This window comes from Phodopus roborovskii, unplaced genomic scaffold (genome assembly GCF_943737965.1).
Source record: "Phodopus roborovskii unplaced genomic scaffold, PHOROB, whole genome shotgun sequence".
Classification (NCBI taxonomy): Eukaryota; Metazoa; Chordata; class Mammalia; order Rodentia; family Cricetidae; genus Phodopus; species Phodopus roborovskii.
Window position 1 is genome coordinate 7632318 of NW_026126407.1, and position 16044 is coordinate 7648361.

Consider the following 16044-nt stretch of genomic DNA (forward strand, 5'->3'; position numbering starts at 1 on the left):
AGGACTTATACTTTCCAAAGAAATTTCACTTCCCAAAGTCCCAAATCCACTGTCTTCTTGATTAGTGGCAAATACCAAAGCATACTTAATGTACTTTACTTTAATGTCATGATATAAAAAACATGCAATTGGAAATTATATTTTCAGAAAAATAACCTTTATAAAAAGGACAGTAACAGTAAGATAATTACTAATGACCCAGTAAACAGAGGGCTAGAGGAGAGATGGCTCACTGGTTAAGAACACCGGCTGCTCTTCCAAAAGAGCCAGTTTTGATTCCCAGCACTTTACATGATGGCTTACAACTCCAATCCCAGGGGATCCGACATCCTCTTCTGACTTCCATGAGCACCAGGCATACATGTGGTACACAGACATGCAGACAGACAAACCACCCATACACACAAAATTAAAATAAAGGTTAAAATTATTTAAAAAGATAATTACCTAGAGCAAGTAAATGTCACTTGACTTTGTTCAAACCAACTTACTAACAAACAAGCATTTGACTTGACCATCACACACATCACTGAACACTGATGCTCAATACTTTACTGAAGACAACAGGTCAAAAGAACTATCTGCAGGGAGCTTATGTTCTTACATAGTATTAGAGAGAAGTAAATAACAAACATATGCATTGTAAGTTGTAACTTCTTAACTATCTGGCATAGAAGTGAACAGAGCAGGAAGATCAGGAATGTAGTGTGGAAACAAAACAACAGTTAAATACTGTGGTGGGAGCAGGCTTCACAGAGGTTACATTAAACATATTACAGAAGATTGAGATGTGCACCTCTGAGGTGGACATAACATTACAAGTAGTGAAAACAGGTAATGAAAAAGTCTGCAGGCCTAAGAGTCTCTCACTTATCAGAGTACCTTCAAGAAGACCAACATGAGTAGAGCAGGGCAAATAAAATGGGAGAAAACCAGTAATAAAGCAAAAAAAAAAAAAAAAAAAAAGTACCGCCAGAAGTGAAGGAAAGTCCTCAAAGGAAGTCCCTGTAAATAGGCTACTATAAATGAAACAGAAAGCTAATAGAGATTTTTGAACAGGAGTGATGTGATCTGATATTTTTAAGGGAATCACTGCTTGACAAAGAAGAGGTTTTTTGTATATATGCACATCTGTGCATGTGTGCTGTATGCCTGTGTGTAAAGAGTACGGTTTTTCAGCCCGCTGCCTCTGGTCTTGTCTCGCCGCCACGCCAGCCCTAAATAATACACAGAGACTCTGTATTTGATACAATGCTGTTGGCCCGGTTACTTGTTTCTTATCGGCTAGCTCTGCCTTAATTATTAACCCATTTCTGCTGATCTATGTATTCCTCTTACCGGGGAGCCGGCCGGCATACTGCTTTCTCTCGACTCTCCATCTTGGCTCTCCTTACTACTTCCTATTTCTTCCTTGTCTCCTAGTCCCTCCTATCTTCCTTCCCTATTGGCCAACAGTGCTTTATTCATTAACCAGTATGAGAAACATATACAGAATGACATCTCCCATCACCTGTGTTTAGAAGGAAGAGAGGAGGGCCAGTAAGGTTAATTGGGGGTTGGAGGGTGGTGCCTGAGACCAAGCCTTGGGAATCTAAGTTTGATCTCTCAAATCCACATGGTAGAAGCAAAGAACTGACTCCTATAAGTTATTTTCTATCCTCCATATGTAACATAGTACATATGAGCATGTGCATGCATACATGTACACATACACACTAAAAACAATATTTTTTTTTAGGGACTGAAGAGATGGCTCAGCTGTTAAGAGCACTAGTTGCTTTTTCAGAGGACCTGGATTTGATTCCTAGCACTAACATAGCAGTTCACAATCATCTATAATTCCAGTTCCAGGGCACCAGGCATGTATGTAGTACACAGACATGCATGCAGGCAAAAACACCCATACACACAAAACGATTTTTTTTTTTTAATTTTTAAAAGTGAGCAACAGGAACAATAAGAGGTCACTTAGAGGTTTCAAAACCTTCTACTTATTTTTCCAACCACACTTAAAAAGATTTAACCACAATGAATAACCAGGCCATGTTTGCAAGGAAGGTTTTTTCTCCCACCGAGGAGTCTTGAAGAATGGGGCAATGACCTGAGTGTGTACTCTTAGCAGGCATCTCAAAAGTAACAGTTACCAAACATTTCCCTGCGCTCACTGCCTTGACATGAATTCTGGGTATCACCCTCTCTCAGGGGAGAGGTGAAAAGAGATTATGCAGAACAGACAGTGATAACAAGGTGATGTCACAGATGTGTCTCATAGAAGTCTCCAGCGAGTTCAGCTCATAATCACTCTATGGTGATTTACTCGACCCTACCAACGCCAGCTGGAGAAGACAGGAAGAGAGCTGACACAGCCTTCAGCCTTGAGCAGGCATTGAGATCTCTTCTCCTCCAGTCCCCTGGCAGCCCCTCCTCTTTTTTAACCACTGCTCCTTCCCTCAGAAGCCAAAGTGTGACTAGCACGCGCGTCTGGATTTCAGAAAGCTGCCTAGCAGTTGGTCTCCCAGAAGCATGTCAACTGCTGCATCTGCTGCTGGCACTTGGGGCAAGGGATCACACGGGCATTTTCTGGACATAAGCTTTAAAATGGGAATCTTAGATCTGAAGGGAGGATTTAACCAAGCTAAAAAGCTCCAATTACTGTAAATACATTCCAAAACATATGACTGTCTGCTTTCTGAAAAGGAAATTGAGACATGCAAGCAACCAAACAGCTCTAAGAACAGCAGCAGTCAAGAACAAAAGCACAGAGTACCCTGACTAATGGAAAGGATTTTATGGACCAACAGGGTTCACCAGATATGTAATGTAATGTGGCTGAAACAAGAGAGCCCTCTTTTCCAGATCACTAGCTCACACTCTCTTGGCAATAAATGATATCCATCACTTCAGCTACAGGCTTCTCCCTTGCTTTCCTGTACCTTTTTCCTCACCCAATTAGCTCTCAGAACAAGTATCCTCTACACCAAACACCTATGGGAAAAAAATGAAAATTATGAACCTGATAATTTCATCTGCCATATGACAAGAATATAAATGGACAGAAACTAGAAAAGGACAGAGGAATCTACATGCCCTTGCCCCACTAGATACGAGTGCTCCAGTCAAACTGCTTATGCTGAAGCTGAAGAGACAGAAGCTTAAGACCGATGTTAAACAAAAAAAGCTAGGTATGAGGGTTCATGCCTTTATCCCAACACGCAGGAAGTTGAGTGAGTTCTAGACCAGCCTGGGCTACAATTAGACCTTATGATTTAAAAAAAGAGAAGAAGATAAAAGAGAAATAAAAGTAAAGTGAAAAGAAACTGCAGTGTTTTCTATGGTAAAATAAATACCCCGAACCACTCCATAACACAACAAACTATTCAGGAAAAAGGACTTTTAAAATCTTCTTAGAAAGCCTGATGATGGCCAGGCATACTAGTGTACACCTTTAATCCCAGAAACTATCAGGAGGCCAGCCTACTCTACAGAGCAAGTTCCAGGATAGCCAAAGCTAACAGGGAAACCCTGTCTTTAAAAAACAAAACAAAACAACAACAAAAAACCCCATAAAGCTGGGTTTTCACAAAGCTGTATCTAAAGCATCCCATTTCATATTACAGTCTCTAAAATAAGCATTTTCAAAGAAATAACAGGTAAGTTCACAAATATGCTCAGAGAACAAGAAATTGTACAGAAAAATCAAAGTATATTAACAAAGTGTAAAGATAAAAATATAAAATGTATTATATATAAAAATAAAAACATGTAATAAAACTTAAGCTCTCAATGGAGCATATTTAATAGCAAATTAAACATAGTTAAGGGAAAGTTTGGTGAACTAGAAAAAAAGAGCTAAGGAAATCTGGAATGTAGCACAGATGAGAGAGAAGAAAAATATGAAAGAGAGTGTTAAGTAGCATCAAAGACTATGGAAGTCTAACATTATGTCCAATCAGAGAGAGAAAGCATAGGAGATGCAGTATTGGGTGGGTGAGTGGGTTGGAAGCTAAGAATATTACAAGACTGACAGGGAAAAAAAAAGCTAAAGACCCATCCATCAAATTCCCAGCAAGATAATAAAATCCAAACCTAGACAAACCCCTAAAACCAAAGGTTTTTTGGTATTTGTTTGTTTTGTATGTATTTATTTTGAACAGAATGTATATGCTATGGCACATTTGTGGAGGTCAGAGGACAACTTGCAGGAGTTGGTTCTCTTCTTCTACCATATGCGATCTGGGGATTGAATTCATATCTTCAGGCTTGGCAGGAAGCACCTTTACCTCTGAGCCATCTCACTAACTGAATTTTTTTTTTTTTTCCTTTAAACATGAAAAGCACAGAATTCTGTTATCAACAAACAACTTTTTAGGAAATAGGGTAAAACAAAGCACTTTTCAGGAAAACAAAAAACAATGGGCAGATGGCTCGGTGGGGCTGAGGACCAAAGTTTGTATCTGTAACACCCGTGTAAGGGCCGGGTACATTAGCAGATGTTTGTAACAACAACACTAGAGGAGCGAGGGACTAGTTGGCCGGCCAGTCTAGATAAAACAATAAGCTCCAGGTTCACGGAGAAAATGTAGCAAAAAATAAGGTGGAGAATGATAAAAGAAAAAAACTCATTATCAACCTCTGGCTTCTAGAAGTTCACACACAGTACAACACACCTGCACACACGTGCACAAATTAAAAAAGAGAAGATAAATTTCTCAAAGCTCTTTACTGAATAAATTTTAAAGATTATAGTCAGGAAAAGCCAGAAAGGGTATGAAATGGAAAAAAAAAAATGTATGTATTCAGAATGTGGCTAGCACCTGCTTCTATTCTGGAACTTGAGAAGCTGAGTAAAGAGGATAGCAAGTGTGAATCTGGCTAGGGCTACAGGGAAAGGGCTGGTCTCAACAAGGAAACAATAAAGAACTTGTCTTACAAGGTTTGAAAGTAAAAAAGACATGAGAATATACAAAAGCAAACAAATCGACAGAATTCAGTGTTCTGTGGTCCTTGGTTTGTTAAGAATAGGAAAATAATGTTTACTTTTGAGAAGGTAACTATATGTAATATAGTTTCTAGCATGATCAAAAAAGGGGGGATGGGGAGAGGTTATGAAATGAAGAAAAATAAAACATCTATCCAAAAGAAGGCAAGAGAATTTGGGAAAAAAGCTAAGTAGAACAGTGTTTGCTGAGATACACAAAGTTCTGGATCCTCACCGCAAAAACAAAGAAACACAGCTAAGAATGAAGGAAGACAATTTATAAGAGGAATCAGTGGATAAAGTATTTGCAAAAGATATCTGATATAGGATTTAAACACAGATTTTTTTTTTAAAGAACTCTGACTAATAGCAACCCTTTTTTTTTTTTTAAATGGAAAAGAGACCAAACTTTGCCAAGCAAGATGCACAAATAGCAGTTAGCAAATTTAAAATCATTCATTAGGGAAATGTGATTCAAAAACAAACACACCTTTAAATCCCAGCATTAGGAAGGTAAATGCAGGAGGATCTCTCTGAGTTTGAGGCCAGTCTGGTCTACAGAGTGAGTTCCAAGACAGCTAGAGCTACAGAGAAACCCTGCCCCCCCCCAGAAAGAAAGAAAGAAGGAAGGAAGGAAGGAAGGAAGGAAGGAAGCAAGCTCTCACCCTCACCCCAAAACCAACTGACATCAAATACTACTTGCAAAGATATAAAGTTAATGGCTCAGTGGTTAATAGCATCAACTGTTCTCTCGGAGGACCCAGGTTCAATACTTAGCACCCACATGTTAGCTCAACTGTCTGTAACTCTCTGACACCCTCACACAGAAATGCAGGCAAAAACAGCAATGCACATAAAATGAAGATAACTTTTAAAAAATATAATGTTGAACCTTCAAAACCTATAGTAAGAGTATTAATTATCTAACCACTAAGGAAAACAGAAGCAGTTTCTTTCTTCCTTCTCCCCCCCCCCCACGAGATTTATTTATTTATTATGTATTCGGGGTTCTACCTGCATGCATCCCTGTAGGCCAGAAGAGGGCACCAGATCTCATTATGGATGGTTGTGAGCCACCATGTGGTTGCTGGAAATTGAACTCAGGACCTCTGTAAGAGCAGCCAGTGCTCTTAACCACTCAGCCATCTCTCTAGCCCCAGAAGCAGTTTCTTAAAGAATTAAATATACACCTTTGTGTTATCTAGCAAATTTACTCTAAGAAATTTACACAAAAGAAATAAAAATGTCTACCAAAAATCATATATAAATGTTCATAATGGCTTAAAACCAGAAACAATCCAAATGTTAACAGATAATAGATTTTTTTTTTTTTTTAAAGAAGAGATCTGAAAGATGGTTTACCAGGTAAAAATGGTTGCCACACAAGTCAGACAAATCAAGTCCCACACCCAGAATCCAGTATAAAAAGAGAAGCTACTCCAGAAAGTTATGACACATATACGTCCACACTTAGGCATCATACACCTGACAGTAGTAAATAAAATGTTTGGATGCAGTAACTCTTTACAACAAAGTACTATCCAGTAATATAAAGGAATAAAATACCAACACATAGATCTTGTATATATGAATCTCAAAAACACCCCACTGAGACTGACCCAAAAAAGCAAACACTGAATGATTCCATATGTGTGAAACTCTAGAAAAGATAGGGCTAACTACAGAAAAGGAAAGCAAATCAGTGGTTGCCTAGGGCCAGAGGTGGAGATGAGCAGGAATTATATGAGATGATGGAATGTTCTGTATTTTGATTGTGATGGTTAACTAGCTACTTGGGTGTATATGTTAACCACACCTAGTGCTAACAGCTACTTTTACAAGTGCCCACCATCCATTACTTTAAGATTTCTTCTTAAACCAGTAGAATGGCCAATAATAAGGAAAATGAAAGATGGGGCTGGAGAGATGGTTCTCCTCTTGCAGAGGACCTGGGATTTAGTTCCTAGCACCCATATCACAGCTAATTCCTATTTCAGAGGCTTCAATGCCCTCTTCTGAACTCCTGGGCACTGCAGGCAAGTGGTACGCAGACATACATGCAGGCAAAACACCCACACACATAAAACTGAATCTTAAAAAGAAAGGAAATATTATTTGATCATGGTAGCTCACACCTTTAATCTCAACACTCAGGAAGCAGAGGCAGGAACTCTGGGAGTTCAAGACCAGCCTAGTCTACATAGTGAGTTCTAGGCTAGTCAGTATAGCATGGTGAGATTCTGTCTCAAAAAACAAAATAAAAGATATCAAATGGGGAACCTAATGAATGCACTGTTAGTGGAAGTGGAAGCTGGTACAGCCATTATGGAAATCAGTGTGGCCATTCCTCAAAATACTAGAAATAGATTTACCATACAGCCCATATGTGCCACTCCTGGACATATACAGAAAGGACTCTTTCCTACATACTCTCATCCATATTCATCACTGCTCTATTCATAATAGTTAGGACATGAAGATGATAGCTAGATACAATGTTATTTTATTCAACTGTTAAAAAAAAATAAAGAAATTTCAAAGCATCTAGGTATATTAATGGAGCTTGGAAACATCCACTCAATGAGGAAACCCAGACCCAGAAAGACAAATGTTGTATGTTCTCACTCAAATATGGATCTTAGCTTTGCATTTTTAGATTTGTGTATTTAATTAGGGAATACCTGTAGAATCCAGGAAACTAGAAAGGAAGTATCATTGATGGGGAGGGAGGACAACAGAACACAGGTGATATGAAGGGGAGAGGGGAAATAATGAGAAGGGAGGTTTAAGTTGGGGGAGGAATGGGAGAACAGGGTGAGGAATAGGGCTGGGGAGGGATAAATAACACTAAGAGTATTTTTAAAAGACACATTGGAAACATACACATTCATATTCACTTATTCTCTTCTCTTCTCCCTCTCTCCCTTACCCCCTCATATTCAAATAAAACAGTTGAACTGGAGTTACCCTATGTAGCAGATTATGCACATTCCAGAAGCCATAAATTGCCAAATATGAGGCCTACTGTCAGGTGTGGGATACTTGCCTTTGAGTTGGTCGGAGGTTTCCTGGATACCCCCAAAGTAATACAGGCTAGTGCCATTGTTTGCCCACCAGAACTTGATTGATGAGACCCTGTTGCTAAAGACACTACACGTACTGACCACAGGACATGCAGAAATGAAGTTGGTACTGACTAGAAAGCTCCGTTCCTGTTGGCTAGCTCTCATGGTATTGGAAGGTGTTATACAGTCTGCTGTGGGGACACGGGGGGGGGGGCATCATCAACAGTTTTAACTAGCCCCAAACCTTGTGATCTACAATAAAAGAGTCACTGCAAGATATGCCCATTGGCGCAATTGTGGTAGGAATGATATGGGTGTAACCAATGACTTTCTGATTAGACTTAAGGCCAATTCCACAGGAGGAAACACATGCCTGATAATGTAAATATGGCCAATAACCCATAGCTATGGAAATCACAGGCCTCAAGAGTGAACCTACTATTGTTTCTCAGCTAAATATACATAATATTAAACTACCCTCTAAATTCATGTCTATACCCAGAGACATATTACTTCATATCTCATATCTCATTAGAGAAGTTTCTTTGGGCACTGGAGGGTAACACAAAAACCTACAAGTGGTCAAAGTGCAGAGACTATGTGTTAGTGGAGTGTTCAGTCACAAATAGGACATCTTTATCATACTTCCTGCCAAGGCTCAGGAACAATTAAGTAAAGAGGTGGGGAGAGGAAGACTTGAATAAGAGGTTAGAGAGAATCAGAAGTAAAACAGTATCTTTTGGACGTTACAGAGCTACTACACTCATGAACTCACAGTAGCTGTAGATGCCATGCCTATAAACAATTAAGCCAGCCAACATTCTAGCATGGAGGATGAAGGAGTTTATAAGCCCTAACCCCTAATTATTGAGGAGCTATGGACAGGTGACAGCTTCTGAAAGACAGACATTTTCTTTAAGGGTGTGGACCCATAGCCAGGAGTATCTGGGCAGCACAAATTGGATTGGACGGGTTATTAAAAAAAAGGGGGGGGTTGGGTGGTAGTGGGACATAACTTTAATCCCAGCACTTAGAAGACAGAGGCAGGTGGATCTTTGTGAGATCGAGGCCAACCTGATCTACACAGCTAGTTACAGGATGGCCACAAAAAGGCTACACACACACACACACACACACACACACACACACACACACACACCTGTCCCTAAAAACAAAGATACGAAGTTAAGGGAGTAGGAAGGTAGGGAGTGGAATCAGGAAGAGTGAATATGATCAAAATATAACATATGACATATACAAAATATAGTATATGACATATAATTCTTATGTAAACTATAAATTCAGACTTCATAAGTAATTTTTTTCCTCTTGAAATAGGCCTTTATATATAACCATCAAAAAATTTAGGCCTGTTGAAAAGTCAAATAATAAATCAAGCTTTAAATATAGATTTGGGGCTAGGAATTCACATCAATGATAAATTGTTTACCTAGACTTGCTAGGCCCTGAATTTGAGCACTAACATAGAAAAATAAGTAAACAAATGGGGGGAAAAGAATGGAAAAGGTGGCTGCAAATACCGCTGCTGAACTCCCCCTAAACAGTATTTCTCTTTCAGTCTAAGTTCTTTCCAAGGAGAGAAAAAGATAGCAAATTGAGAAGTAATAAAATTGTAACAAAAACTACATACACCACTTCTAATCACAGCCTAACAATGGGATATGACACCTTTGCATACACCCAATCAGTCATGGACACTGTTATCTTCAGGTAAACAAAGACCATTTCCTTAACAGACATGATGCTAGAGGAAGCTTAACTTTATTGGCATGACTGCATTTTCTAATTTAACTTGTCACTGTTGTTTGTCTTTCCTTAGTCTAAAGCAGAAGATTCAACCTGAAAACAAGAAAAGGCACTGGAATTCAGAGCTAGAAAAATAGGTGAGTGCCTTGAAGTTTCTTTCTTTCATTCTTGTCTTCTTTTCTGGCAAAAGGCATAATCAGATTACAGAGGGAAAGGAGTCTGGCTAAGCAGTCTGTTGACAAGAAGCAAGGCTTACTGATCCAGCCGCCTCCAGCCTAACCTGTCTTGCCACATCTAACCCATTCTGATCTTTGTATAGTCACAAGAAAATTTTAGCCATTTTAGTTTTCTCTCTAATTTTCTCTAACTTGAGGAGTCCTGGAAATGAACACCAGTAGTGCTATAATAGAAATATACCTACCCATGTTTCTTACTGAAAAAGAGCCCAAGGACTTCTATCAACAGGAAAATGGAAGAGGAATAAGAAGAACAGTTTACACAGCTAAACTTAAGGCTAACCCCTTATGAAAGGTGGATTTCCTCTGTACAACTGTTCTGTCAAGCAGAGGATTAGACACTTCATACATTCTGTTTGAGTAAAAGATTTAGAATTGATTCAGTAGAGAACAACTGCTCTTCCTAAAGTCTTGGGGATGCTATATGCTAAAAGGCAAATTCTGACTGTGAAAGGCATTTCTCAACTGGAGTCAACTCCCATATATAACTAACGGCATGAAGAAGCCTGTGCCTGCAGGTTAAACTCTCTTAGTACCAGGTAGGCAGTTGTAGTTCTAAATTCCCACAAGATATCCATGTAGCACTTCCTCTATGTTCAGCAAATTCAGAATAATAACATAAGGCCCAGGCACAGTGTTGCATAGTTGTCATCCTAGTACTAAGGAGGAGAGTTAGGGTGATTTCAAGTGTGAGACCAGCCTGGACCACAGTCAGCTGCAGTCTCAAAAAAAAAAAAAAAAAAAAAAAAAAACCAGAAACCAAATCAAAACAAAAGCAAGTATGAATGAGCATGAAATGAAAGCCAGCCAGCCTAGCTCTACCTCAATTCTAACACCTAAATGTTTTTTCAGAGCAAGCAACATTAACAGCACACAAAAGTGTCTCTTGGGTGCCCTCTTGCTGCTACCAGGGCTCTTTTGCAGGGCTGAAATGGAGACACATTCTATGAACTAGCAGAGAGGGAAAAAGAAAAGGCCAGGGCACAGAAAAGGGAAGTTATTTCAGTGGTAGCCAATGAGTAACATTCAGTGATTTATAGGAAATATAATCCAATAATACAGTAAGATAAAACAGTATGCCTGAAATGGTTTTGATTCCAAAAATTATAAAACATATTTTGAAAAGGGTGGGGGCAATGAAGGGAAGATTGGAGCAAATTGGGCACAGATGGGGGATGCAAAGAGATTTCCATGATGCCCTCCACAAATGTTGCTTCAGCTACTCATCTTCAAGAAACTTAAAAAAAGTTAAAGTTTTTGGAGTATTTGTGGTTTAGTTAAACAGCACACACTCTCGCCTCTTATCAGCCAATACTGAAGTGTTAATACTAAAGAAGGCCCTTTCTCTTTTCAGGCTCAGAATGCAGTAGACATTGTGACATCACTCCAGGAACCACCTATTTAGCCAGGTAAAAAACACAACTTTCCTAGAGTCACGGCCTCCCTCATTTATGCATTCAACAAATACCTTGTGTCTAAGAAATATCAGCCTTGTGCCAGAACCCCTAACTATCCTGTCCTGACCTCAAATGTATCTGTCTCCAACCATCTCATAGAAAAGATTAACATTCTAAGCTGTTAACCAGGCAGTGGTGGCACATGCCTTTAGTACCAGCACTCGTGAGGCAGAGGCAAGTAGTAGATCTCTGTAAGTTCAAGGCCAGCCTAGTCTACAGGGCTAGTTCCAGGACAACTAGAGCTATTACACAGAGAAACCCTGTCTTGAAAAACAAAAACAAAACAAAACAAAAGATTCTAAGCTGTCCATAATCCCACAGAAATAGATTTTACACAGGGCTCGTGATTGAGGTTAGTCTCCCCACATCCTAATATAGGGAAAGGGGAAGGATGCCATTCTCTCTACCACACAGTTTTGCCCCTCTACTTTAGTGTCTGCTACCGCACCCAAAGCTTTTAAATATTCCATGTCTACAATGAAAGCATATTTGAAAAGTAAACACAATAAAGTGTTAGCAGCCAAATCACTTCCACCCCTGGCTTACTGATGTAAAATGGAGGTAGTTTTATCACAAAGGGAGCATGATGGTATTGTAGCATCTGGCACTGGCCACTGGCAAAGAACATACTTGTTAAGGAAGAACATCTCTGTTGTTTTCCAAATTATAATTCTGACCCCACATCTATGAACATGACTCTGGCATAGACCGAAAGGATCTAACTGCCTTGTGGGCTACAAGATCACCTCTGCTTCAGGCTGGAATGCTCTTCTCCAGAGCCCAGGAACTGACATATGCAAACAACCCACCCAGAAGGACACATCCAAGAGGGAATGGAAAGAAAAATGATGGTCCAGATGTTCTGTAATTTGCAATGACTGCCAAATCACTAAGGACCCAGAGTACCTGGGAAGCCAGACTGCATCAGGCCTTGCTTCCTTGTTTCAGACAGCCAGGGACCTGTGGCTGGGTGGTGACTGTGACAGCCTGCAGACTGGCTGGGAGAGAACCAGTTAGAAGGGCACCAGCTGACAGGACTTGGGGGCTGAACACACAGAGCTTGATTTATCACTTCCTTACTCATAAAACTGTGATTCAAAGTGCTGCTGATTAGTGAAGGATTTAAATCGTTACCCTCTCCCCAACCCCCTTCTCTCTCCACCCCCGGCACAGATGCTGCTACTCAGCCACAACACCCCCTTCTTGCCACTGTCCGTGCAAGCACAGCACAGGGGCCCAGAGATGATGACTCATGTGCTGGGAAATGGAAAAGTGCATCTTCCCACCAACCAGCCCTGCTGAGTGCTCTGTTCACCCCTCTCCCAATGGCAGCCCACACAGTGGGGTCTGGATGGCCGCCTCGGCTGCACACCGGGTACTTGGCAGCACGTCCGCAGAGCTCTGTGTCCCAGTTGAGTGTTATATCCTGTGGCCTGGGCTGTTTTTCCCTGAACCACCCTTGGAGCCTGTGACCACCTCAGCTAAGGCTCTTCTTGCCTTGTGGAATTGAGAGCCAGGGCAAGAACAGTACAGGAAGTAAGGCCATAGGCCTTTACTTATCATTCCTGGCTGGAGGATCCATCTTTTTTTTTTTTTTTTTTTTTTTTTTTTAAGATTTATTTATTATGTATGTAGTGTGTTCTGTCTGTATATATTCCTGCAGGTCAGAAGAGGACACCAGATCCTATTACAGATGGTTGTGAGCCATCATGTGGTTGCTGGGAATTGAACTCAGAACCTCTGGAATACCAGCTGGTGTTCTTAACCACTGAGCCATCTCTCCAGCCCTGGAGGATCCATCTTATGACAACTACAGAAAAGACCTACAAAAATATCTTGGCCACAAATACTGAATGGTCCTCCTCTATTCTCACCTTTCTCTCACCCATATTTTCTTAGCTATTGCTTAAGAACAGCTACAAGAAAAAGACTCACTGGTGGTCTATGAAAAGTCCAAGAAACAGGCTCTTTACATTCACACCTACAGAGACCACAGGTCATTTGTTGCTGAACTATATGCCCCATCTCTCCAGCTCACACAGCAGTGGATGGTTTGGGTAGAAGAGCAGAAAATGAATATAGGGGCAATTAGAGACCCTACTTCTAGAGCCCAGTGAGCAGAGTCACTATGTAGCTCTGGCTGGCCAGGGATAAGTAAAACAAAATTAAAGGTGTATGCCACCACACCCTGAGAGCTTCCTTCTTGTAGTAAAACTTCCCTCCCTTTAAGACTGCACAGGCTCACCAGGGCAACACTACAAACTTTATTTCCTTCTTTTTAGAAACCACTGCTACCCCTAAAGACACCAGGTCTTCTTGCAGCCACCTCAGGAGTAATTAACTAAGCTGAGCAAGGCTCCTACACCTCTGTATCTTGCCCACTGCTGAAAATTCTGAATGATGTTATCAACCAGTATGATGGGGAAAAAGTCTTCCAGGATTCAGATGTGACTGAAAACCGAGGCAGACTATCTAAAGACCGCCTCAAAACCAAGGAGAATCCCTGTCTTTAGGCAAAGTGTGGCACACTCATTCATTAGGGAAGCTCCCTGCCAGCAGCAAGAAGGGAAAAAGATGGAATGTCTGGTGAAAGGAGAAAAGGAATAACCAAAGAGGCAGTGGCATTGTCTAGAGACATTAGGTCTGCTTTATGACACAGTCTCCATGGGGCAATTCCTACTTCCTGGCATTGCAGATAAGAATCTGACCAAACATTCTCTGTTGATGCTCTGGAATGACTCCTTGGCAACATGTTGTAAAGAAACACAAAATAATGTCACTCATACTACATATTTTTATCAAGTCAAACCACATCAACCTTACCTAAGTGGGCTACAGAGAGGGGAATGAATCTTAGAAACATCCTCCAAATGTGACATAGTCATCAGAATGTTTTTAAACCCTACCAATCGGCCCTTCCCTAACCCCCCCCCCCACAACTAAAAAAAAAATAAAACCAAGTGTTCAGAAAAACACTTCAGAATGCATACCAGTACACTAGCCAAATTCTGGGCCTGGTAGGTTTTGTGCTTCCAGATTTGAGTCACCAAAGCTCATCAATTCTCTGTTCTTACTCTCTGGCAGGGTCCCATAAGGGATATCCCATAGGGAACTAGACTTTTCCATATTGAACAAACAGGGCACATGAGTCCAGAAACAGCAATTCCCAATCCCTGCCAAGCATACGGTCTCCGGAACAAAACATTTCAGCAATGCCTCTCTCTTGGGAGAAAAACTGGTCTGCAGCCTCTAAGAGGCCTTGCTGCTGCCATTAGCATGGCCAGATGTTCAACAGGATCTCTAGATTTTTAAATTAAACTTTATGCTCATGAATCTCTCCTTTTATCCCACCCAGGCACTAGAGTCTTACAGAATTCACAGACTAAAGATCTAAGTAACAATAGTGGGGGAGATAGGTCGTGTGTGTGTGTGTGTGTGTGTGTGTGTGTGTGTGTGTGTGTGTGTGTGTGTGTTTGGGGGCAGGGGTAGTGACAAGGTAGCATAGGAAAGATACTACATTCAACTCTGTCTAGATGAAGAAACTGGATTTTCCTTACCTTTCAACTGGGAGTTATGTACAGCAAACATGTTGATGGTCATAAGCTGCAGCATTCGGGTACTTCCAATAGGAGATGGGCTATGTTGCAGCAACACTTGGAATTCCTTAAGGACCTTCTCAGCCACTGCAGGGAATGTCTCCATCCTACAGACATAGGGAGTCCATTATTGAGGCATAAACCTTAAAAGACTTGGAAAAATGATTCCCTCTTCCCCTAGCAGAGAACTAATACCAAGGAAGTTTCTTTGCTATTCTTACAAAATCTTCCTGGTATCCTACAGTTTTGCATAAATAGAAGAGAGAAAGTGTTCAAAGTTTAGAGATGAAAGCAATTCAGTTAGTGGATAAGATGGCTATAACACTTTGGTATGCTATTTCTTAACCCACAATATTAAATGGATTCAAACTGACATAAGTTTCTCACTGAAACAGGTTTCTAAATAATGAACATGTTTCCTTTAAGCTCTAACACCTACACATTCCCTAAGTCTCCGATATGAAAACTATACTCTAAAAGAAGTCTCATCATACATGTAAAAGCGTCTTTCCCAAAAGAATTACTTTAAAAACAAGACATGGTGGCTCATGTTTAGAAACCCAACAATTCAGTGGCTGAGGCAGGAGGATCTCAAATTCAAAGACAGTCTAAAACATACAGCAAGAGCTTGTCTAAAACTAAAAAAAAAAAAAGGAAAGGACTTTAACACAGCTCTGCCTTCTTAGGTCCACCTATTGATTCCAAACTTCCCCTTGAAGAACCCCAAACCTAGGGCCCCCAATGGTCTGTTTCCAGCCTTTCCTGTGTTGCTATTCTCTCTCTCACAAGCCTCTACTCATCAGGGTCTGCATGTTTTCAGGACAGTGGAAATACAATGCCCTGGCCAACTGCCACTCCCAATACAGGAAGAGCCTGTAATGTAGGGAGGCAGAAATCCAGCCAGTGACCTAGGGCTCCTAAGGAGAGGTCATTCAAACCACTGCT

The 16044-nt window shown here is 40.6% G+C and overlaps 1 protein-coding gene across 1 annotated transcript in view; it reads right to left on the bottom strand.

Annotated features, from left to right (window-relative positions):
* Smg6 (SMG6 nonsense mediated mRNA decay factor) overlaps positions 1-16044 on the bottom strand; it is a 221092-nt gene that overhangs the window by 142454 nt on the left and 62594 nt on the right. The window contains 1 exon segment of the mRNA XM_051179994.1: positions 15061-15206. Coding sequence (XP_051035951.1) covers positions 15061-15206 — 146 coding nt within the window.